Source organism: Crassostrea angulata, chromosome 8, assembly GCF_025612915.1.
Source record: "Crassostrea angulata isolate pt1a10 chromosome 8, ASM2561291v2, whole genome shotgun sequence".
Taxonomy (NCBI): Eukaryota; Metazoa; Mollusca; class Bivalvia; order Ostreida; family Ostreidae; genus Magallana; species Magallana angulata.
Window position 1 is genome coordinate 54,330,974 of NC_069118.1, and position 9,893 is coordinate 54,340,866.

The window sequence follows — 9,893 nt, forward strand, 5'->3', positions numbered from 1 at the left end:
TCACAGGTTCCACGGAAAGGGCGGTGGTAAAGGGTGACTCCACTTACCTGGAATAACAGGTAGGCATCACCTGCACAGGGGCGCAAGGAATGCGGCGGGGTCTTACTGTGGTTCTTCAGCTCCTCTAGACTCACTTCACTTGTTGAAGCTTCATTACAAAAAATAAAAGCAAAGGGAGAGATTACTTTATTATTTACAATTATAATGTAACAACAAACAACGGTGTATAACAGTAATAATGTAACAACCAACAACAGTGTATAACAGTTATAGTGTAACAACCAACAACAGTGTATAACAGTTATAGTGTAACAACCAACAACAGTGTATAACAGTTATAGTGTAACAACCAACAACAGTGTATAACAGTTATAGTGTAACAACCAATGACAGTGTATAACAGTTATAGTGTAACAACCAATGACAGGGTCCACATATCATTTTCGCAACTTGACAGCATTAAATTTTTTATTTTTTTAATTAGATACCCTATAGGAGCTTTTAAGCTATTCTTTTGGCTATTTTAATCAAAAAATGTATAGATACATATTTATCATTTATGATTTTGGTAATTTAAAGTTGCTTTTGTTAAAATTACTAGCCTATATGCCTCTGAATCAAAATTCAGCAATTATAGCTTAAAAGCTGTATTTGACTTTCATTGCCAAATACACAAAAATTAGCACCCTTTGAAGAAAAAAACTAGTAAATGAGTACAAATTCTCTCATGTCCTATTACTGTCAACATAAATTTTAAAGGACAGAACTGCATAGGGGATAAACAGAAACATAATTTTAAATATGGTAAAAAAAAGTAGAAATGTTGTAACTGATTTATTTAAAATTCTAAAAATTTATGGAGCCTTTATTATTAAACCGTCAAGTGCAAGACTGACCTTGAAGTGGAACTTTATCCTCGGTGACCACTCTTTCAAACACACAGCTGACCAAGTGTTTAATGGTGGCCGCAGCAGTATTTATCGTTGTACTGTCCTTGGTAAAATGAAGTCGAAAACAAAGAACTAAAGCCTAAAAAAACACAAAGTAATCCACTAATGTGTCATCTTGCTGCAAATGGACTGGTAATTAATGATTCTTATCATCACGGTTTCTAAAATCAAGAAATGATCAACCGTTTTGTTTTCAAAATACCAACTCCAGAAAAGTTTTAAAGTTAAGCCTAGAATAAGTTATAAAAATGTAAATCAGTGAGGTTCAATTACTCAATTCTGTTTTAACTTTAATCCTTAATTGAAAACTGTATGAATCTAAGATTAAACCTCAGCTTTGAGTCTGACACTTTAGATGAGGAAAGTTAGTGATGGCAGGGCCAGGTCTATTTGTTGAATTGTGAGATTATTCATTTACCTTGGCCACTGAGTCATGTTGTACCACAGAGTTTGTGGTGATCAGAACTATAGCTGAGTTTGAGCATCCTTACCTTGGCCAATGAGTCGTGTTGTACCACAGAGTTTGTGGTAATCAGGATTATGGCTGTCTGTAATAGTTTGAGTTCCTCTAGTCCTGCTTCCATTAGATTCCATAGCATGCCCAGTATATTGTCAGCCGCAGTCTATAATCACACAGCCATAAATGTTTTTAAATTTACACACACAGATACAAAATTTTACAAATGAAGTTCATGCATTAAAGCCTTCCAGATTAAGGACTTAGGTTGGTTTTGATATACATGTATATTAATGAAAAATGGTCCCCATGGTCAGAAACTTTGTCAAGCTCACATGTATACAAATTCTGGGTTTAGCTAATGAACTGTCTTGGTCTTGTGAATATTCTTTTTTTTTTCAATTCAAAAACTAAGAAAAAGTGAAATTTGTTCTTGATTTTCTGAGGCATGAATACAAAGGATCATGTTTTGTTGATGTATGCTACTTTGTGATCATAAATAGGCATTCACTCGATTAGTGAGATTTCCAACTGGAATAGGTCATCAATAATTCATTTAACCAAAGGGATGTTAGGTTGAGTTGGCCAACAGTAATTAGAGCTAGTATAGAAGCCTAAAATGGCCAACAGTAATTAGAGCTAGTATAGAAGCCTAAAATGGCCAACAGTAATTAGAGCTAGTATAGATGCCTAAAATGGCCAACAGTAATTAAGAGCTAGTATAGATGCCTAAAATGGCCAACAGTAATTAGAGCTAGTATAGATGCCTAAAATGGCCAACAGTAATTAGAGCTAGTATAGAAGCCTAAAATGGCCAACAGTAATTAGAGCTAGTATAGATGCCTAAAATGGCCAACAGTAATTAAGAGCTAGTATAGAAGCCTAAAATGGCCAACAGTAATTAGAGCTAGTATAGATGCCTAAAATGGCCAACAGTAATTAAGAGCTAGTATAGAAGCCTAAAATGGCCAACAGTAATTAGAGCTAGTATAGATGCCTAAAATGGCCAACAGTAATTAGAGCTAGTATAGAAGCCTAAAATGGCCAACAGTAATTAGAGCTAGTATAGATGCCTAAAATGGCCAACAGTGATTAAGAGCTAGTATAGAAGCCTAAAATGGCCAACAGTAATTAGAGCTAGTATAGATGCCTAAAATGGCCAACAGTAATTAGAGCTAGTATAGAAGCCTGGCTGCGAGTTTCCAACCAATGGGGAAGGCTCTTATTATTGGTCAAATAGAATTAATCAGGTATGTTTGCTAAATAGGGAGAAAATGGTACCTAAACGAGGAATTACGTTACATTGAGCTATACTTACAACAGAAATGGCTTCGTGGGAGATGAGCTTTTGGACAGAGGTCAGACATAACTGGACGATCTTTGGATTCTTGGTGTCGCATCCCATCACAAAGGGCTGTATTATCTCAGCACTGGCAGGAACCAATCCTGTGTTAATCATCATAATAAACAATTGGTTTAATTGCTTCAATTTTTAAATATGCTCATTATTTAATGCATTAACAAATCAAATATTGATCCCTAAGTGTAGGATAATTCATATATCTTTCCTTAATTTTATTTTCATTGACAAATAGTGAAACTCAGAAACTAAACTCCAGTGACATTCACAAGCGTATGGCTATGATTTCTGACAGGATAGAGGCGGAGTTATGTTATTTTAACATCCAATAGAATGGAAGCAGTCAAGCAATTCTCAATCAAGATTCATAACAAATTGGTCAGATGATAGACTTCCCTAGTGATGTACACAGATTCTCAAATTTTAATTAGCTATTATATATTTTTAAACTAATGTATTTCCAAATAATTTTTTTGACAAATGGGATATTTTTGATAGTCATTAAATTAAAGAACATGTATCTTACCTGACATTACATCCTCGCTCTTTGTACAAATTGTTCGCAACTTCAACTGAATTTGTTCTGACACCTACAAATATATTCATTAGGTTTGAACAAATTTTATTTCATTGCTGGTACAATTGTATTCGTATCACTAAATGTTGCACGCTTATTATTATCATTATTATTATAAAATTTATATAGCCCTTAGTCTAAATCATGAAGTCATTAGAGGTAGAGATCATTCAACAATATTTCGTCAGAGTAGCAAAGATCCGAACATGTTGAAATTAAGTAGATAAAAACGACCAGTTGCAGAAGAATAACATATTTTATCAATATTTTTGAGTGTGTTTATTGCTCTTTTAACATAAAAACAGATTACGGCCTGTCGCGAAACGTTAATTAAAAGTTCTTACGAGATTTAGAATTCAACATGGATGCCAGTGATGTCACTGTGCAAGAAGTGATTCTTTTTTTTCTCCATATAGAAAACTTTACAAGTATAGAATATAATTTCTAGTAGTTTTGGTATATACACGTCTTGTCTATAGGGAGAGTTTTACTCTTGCAGACCCTTTAGGCCAATGATTATGGCGTGATGAGGGCTATATCTATTTCCTACATCATGAAGTTGAAAGAAGATCAGATTTGAAGCAGAGAAAACTTCATAACCAATACAAAATGTTCCCATTAGACAACATATCAGCATAAGTAAGACTTCCTTTTATGACAGATGTCATCATTTATGGTAGAGCACTGTCCATACTCAGGGGATACCTACCTCTTTGACGTGCGGATATTTTCTCTTCCCCTCAGCCGACAGCGACCTCAAATCACCCTGAAGACTCTCCACCAGCTTTTTGGCGATCTGTGGGTCCTTCAGAGGAGAAGCCATGTTAGGTTACTTCTTAGCAGACGAGTTTCGATGCCAGAAGTCAGTGCTAAAATTAGAAGCAGAACCAAAATAACGTAATGTTTAAAAAAAATAACAGAGGAAATGCGAGTCATGTAGCGCCAAAACGGTTTTGCTTAGAGAAAAAACAGAGACATTCTATACTAATCGAATGTATACCAAAGGTTTTCGATCTAATACTCTTTTAACATACTTATTCTTACCTTTTCTATTCCAAAACTTCAAAAATACATCTGTGGTTTTCGTGTACAACCTGTCAAATTTAAAGGGACGTTACTCATACCAATTTCCGGGTTGTCTAAATTTAGGTCATGAATTGATATCAATCCGAAATAATTCATCTTGACTTCGCTGATTATTTAAAACATTTGAATAAAACTAATAGCGCAAGTGAAAATATTGATGCGTGTTTTAGTGTCATAGTTTTGTATTCTAATATCTACTACATCTGCTGTCTTATTGTGTTTGTATTCGGACATTATGAAAGATTGGGATAAACATTTTTTTTATCTTTAATTAAAAAGAAAATCAAAATAATTGTTTAAATAGTACATGTATCTGTCATCCTAAAAATCTGAATAATTATATTTTTTTCTTTCATTCGGTTTTTTTTTCAGACAGATTATTTAAACATTAAAGGGTTTTTTCATTATGTAATGTTGGTTCAGTGGATTTTTTTCTCCGTTTGAAATAAACAGCGTAGAATTATACGTATATATGTAATAGAATTCTAAATATACTTGGATTTTGGGGGGTTGTTTTTTATTCATATATATATTTTTTTTATTTTTTTATTTTTTTTTCGGAGTTTAAGATGGATCTTGTCAGCCTGAAAGCATAAAACATAATTTCATCGTTCGATGTCAATATTTTTTCATTTGTGAAAGATTATTTTAAAAAGGCAACTGAAAAAGATATATTCACCCCAACCCCCTTGTTTTGCAAACAGATGTACATATTTTTAGATTTATCAATCCTAGTGAAATGCATAACCGTATGCCATTTCATTAATTTTGCATATACATGTATTCTATTCATTCAGTTAAAATTACATCATAGATTTACTAGCATGTATACGAGCAAGTATCAAAGGTCCGTTCTCTCCATGTACACACAATACTGTAATTGTGTGCAGCAATGAATGATCAAAAGTATCACCACTATAGCTCAGATAACTACATGCACGAATTCCAGATTTTTTTTCCCCGGGGGGGGGGGGGGGGGGGGGGCAGTCAGAGGTATAATTGTGTTTGCCCAGGGGGGGGGGGGGGTGCTTTTTTTTCGAAAATTTTACTATATCAATTTAAGGAGTTTGAATTTTCCAAGGGGGAGGGAGCCGGACCCGACCTCCTTCCTCTACATGTACTAGTATATCTGCACACATGAACTGCACGAACTTTCTATGCTTCCCCTGACAACCCGTTTAGATTACCGCTAATATTACCTGTGTGTTGCAGCAGTTCATAGAACTGATATATATCTAATGTAACTCCTGAAAAATGAATGTGAATTTCTTATGTGGAATTTTTCAGAAATGTTTTGTAACAAAAGAAGCACCATTTCCCTACATTTTAATTCATTGTTTTATACTCTTTTGATACCATATTATTACGGGACGCTCTCTCCCGTACAGGACTAATACTGGGCCAACCGTGAGCTTATTCTCTTGTTATGTTTTACATACATAAAAAACATGTACAAAGGTATAAAATCAAAAATATGTATTAATGGTTTTTCATCTGATCTTTTTACTTGTAATGTCGGTGTACGACAAGGAGAAAGTTTATCTCCATTCTTGTTTTCCTTGTATATAAATGATCTAGAAGATTATTTGTTAGATAAAAACATAACTGGACTGTCTACAATTACTGAGGGAATTGAAAAGGAACTATTTTTATATTTAAAAAATGTTTATCCTGTTTTATGCAGTCGATACTGTTATTTTAGCTGAGTCTGCAAACGACTTACAGTTTGCCCTTAATGAATTCTATAGATACTGTGATACGTGGAAACTTACTGTTAATATTTGTAAAACAAAAATTGTTGTATTTTCTAAAGGTCGTCAACCCAAATATGTCTTTTCATATAATGGTTTACCTATTGAAATAGTTAAGGAATTTAATTATCTCGGTGTAATTTTCTCAAGAACAGGTTCATTTTTCAAAGCAAAAAAACGGCTATGTGAGCAAGCACAGAAATCAATGTATGGAGTTATAAGGAAGATAAGAACTTTTAATTTACCTATTGAGTGTCAATTAGATTTATTTGATAAAATTGCTGTACCAGTTTTATTGTATGCATGCGAAGTTTGGGGTTATGAAAATATTGAGATTATTGAACGTGTCCATTTAAAATATTTGAAACATATACTTAATCTGAAAAGTTGTACACCTAGTTACATGGTATATGGTGAAACTGGACGATTTCCTCTGTATATAACCATTTTTACTAGAATGATTTCATTCTGGGCCAACATAATCAATAGCAGTGAAAACAAGTTAAGCAAAATCATATATATGTATGTACGTATTCTTTTTGATAAGGGACAAATATTAAATCCATGGCTATGCTCTTTAAAAAATGTTCTAGATAAATGTGGGCTTTCAAATTTATGGTGTGATCATGAATCGTACCATTATAACTCCAGTTGGATTAAGACAACTATTAACCAAAGGTTAAGAGATCAATTTTTACAAAAATGGCATAACGATATTCAGGAATCGACTAAGGGTGTTATATATAGAATTTATAAAACAAATTTTGAATGTGAACGCTACTTACTCTTGTTACCCAGTAAATTAAGAAAAATATTAGTTAAGTTTAGAACTACAAATCATAATCTTCCGGTTGAAATAGGAAGGTGGAGTATTGTTGAAAGAAGTAAACGTTATTGTAATTTGTGTAATTGTAACAAAATTGGTGATGAATTTCATGTTATATTAGAATGCAAGGCATTAAGTAAATTACGAAGTCAGTTTTTAGATACATATTACTGTTCTTCTCCTAACACTAAAAAGTTTTATGAAATCATGTCTTCAGTCGATTATATCACATTAAGAAAACTGTGTTTCTTTATTTCAAAAATTAATCATATTGTTCGTTCACCCCACTTACTTTCTTGAACTTTACAACTATATTGTATATATGTAAATATGTTTGTTCTTCTTATGTACCTCTTGTACCATTATATGGTGTTGAGTGAAAATAAACTGAACTGAACTGGACCCAGCCTCATGAAACCTCCAACAAGCCAACACGTGTTTTAGTTTTCAGACTTTAATATAGATTTTACATGAAAAGGTCTGATTCCAACTGACTATATTTTACAATTCCGAAGTATATATAATGAACAATGGAATAACACAATGAAGGATTAACATAATAAGTACAGATGTAAGTAAATCAATTATCATACAGCTATTGAGTAACTCGGGACATTTTGGCAGCATGTACATAAAATGATTAATAAGATGAAAGAAGCTTAAGTGTCAATAAACATAAACAGAAGTCAATTAAAAGATTAGCTGTCCATCACTGATTGTGCCTCGGGTGGGATTAATGAATTGCAGACGTTTAGGCCCCAACATGTTTAGGCCCCAAAACGGTTAGGCCCAAGGTAAAATGTTAAGTCCCCAAGATGTTAAGGCACCTGTTGTTTATAATAATAACTGATAGTTTAAAGAACATGGCTTTTAAGCACTTTGGAGCCAATAAATGCAATTTACTTTAATTTGTAGTAAACTAACAATCGTTACGCAAACATGGCGTTGTTTACTTTATATACAAGTTCTTGAAAAACTTTAATCACGACGCGGGGGTGTTAAGGAAGCATATGGAATCTGAGTTACATGTAATTCCGTGAAATCACAAATCTTAGTTATTATGTACATATTCAAATATACAAGCAACGAAACGTAGACAAAAACAAATAAAAAAATACTCAAAGACAATTTTTGCCAGAAATTAGTTTGTATTACGTAGATTTACACATTGATGACGTCATGACTAAAAGTTGAATGTCGTGTGAATTTGATCGGAAAGCACTGTAAACATATTCAAAATATAACTAATCTAAGAACTCTAATAAAGTATTATAGTGTGATTTATTGAGAATTGAACATAAGGATACTGGGGGAGATGTTAGTTTTATCAATCATTCGCTAAAAGGTATGTAAATTTGCTTTTATTTCTCGGCCAGGCTTTCCTCTGTCGTTGTTTACGATATAAAAATCCATCTAGAACAACACTACCCCGTGTATGTTGAACTTGAAATTTTATACGTATCGTTAGTTTGATCAATGCTTAAATTGAAAAGTGCTGCTAGAATCCCATGTTGTGTGTTGTTTAAATGCAATTTGCCGTTTTCCGTGCAAACTTTATAAAAGTTGGGAAGGTTTTACGAGAACCGGATGAATAACTTTTTAATAAGGAAAACCATAGGATTCTAGCAGCGGTTTTGATTAAATTGAGATGTTTTGCCTTCACTTGGTATGTTTATTTTATTTTGGAAACCGCGGGGTAGTGTTGTTCTATCTCATTTTATGTTAAGGAATATACGTAAGCTATTTATAGTTGTCACATGATAATGCACCAATGTGGCAGTGATGTACTACCCGATTTTATTGCACTGACATCTATTTTAAAGGATAATACTAAGTTTTTGATCTTATTCAAAATAATTATTTAATTTCACGATTTTGAATACAACAGTCAAAATAAGACGGCAAATTGCCCATATGCTTCCTTAACACCCCCGCGGAAAAACATTATGCTATAAACTTGCATGCACACGCTATCAATGATAGTATCATCCAGCATGGTTATGTGTCCGTGCTTTAAATCAGTTAATATCGTGATCAAATCATACTATCATCACAAAGAAACGAACAAATGTTATATAAGGGGAAGTATTTCATTATTGATATTTCAAGAAAAGAAAACAAATTATTGTGTTTTTTTCTATTATTGGAATTATACAACACTTGAATGTCATAAAATTGTTCAGTAAACTTATTTATGGCAATTGATTTATGCATAATATTTTTAAGAACCCTTGTATATCCCAAAAGAATTCACCTACTTTTTACCCAAATACAAGTGAAATATTATTTCTGTGATCATACTTGTACAATTAAAGGATATCTCCCCAAATTATGTAATTTTTCTGCCAATGAAGCTTAACTTGTATTTGGCCTGTCTTCTTTTGGAGACCCGGCCGTCTCTTCATGGTTTACTTCCAAAGTGAGGTGTGAAACCCTCATTGTATTACTAGAGGGGTTTGTTCCCGTTTTGCACACATTTGAAAATTAGGTATCGAAAAAATGTGTGCGAAACGGGAATTTGACCAGGTGAGATAATTGCTTAATTGCTATAGTCTTTATCACAGTTCCCGTAAGGGTAATCGACAATAAAATAAATAAAACAGACCTAATCGCAATTGATATTTACATTTATTTTATGTTTCAATATAACTTGCATAAAAGCACATTTACATAATAATTGATATCCATGTTCTTGAGTTTTATTTTCAAACATCGATTTGATCATGAACAATTTCATTAATTTCTTTAAACAAGAAAGATTATTGCAAAATGTTGTATTTGTAGTGCTTTTGTTTGTCTTACTGCCTTTTGGAAGTACATGTACATGCCACAAGTTTGAAGATAAAATATCATGTTAATATTTAATTATATGCTTTTGCTGACATA

General features: G+C 32.8%; 1 protein-coding gene across 1 annotated transcript in view; it reads right to left on the reverse strand.

Moving 5' to 3' along the window:
- The window catches only part of LOC128159449 (protein MON2 homolog), a 556,747-nt gene extending 552,290 nt beyond the window's left edge, over positions 1–4,457 (reverse strand). Inside the window, exons 1-7 of the mRNA XM_052822554.1 lie at positions 4,389–4,457; positions 4,054–4,213; positions 3,294–3,357; positions 2,726–2,853; positions 1,442–1,573; positions 897–1,029; positions 48–148 (exon numbers count right to left, since the gene is read on the reverse strand). Of these exons, the coding sequence (XP_052678514.1) occupies positions 48–148; positions 897–1,029; positions 1,442–1,573; positions 2,726–2,853; positions 3,294–3,357; positions 4,054–4,167 (672 nt within the window). The 5' untranslated portion in view covers positions 4,168–4,213; positions 4,389–4,457. The remainder of the gene's footprint in view (positions 1–47; positions 149–896; positions 1,030–1,441; positions 1,574–2,725; positions 2,854–3,293; positions 3,358–4,053; positions 4,214–4,388) is intronic.
- Positions 4,458–9,893: the final 5,436 nt, after the last annotated feature.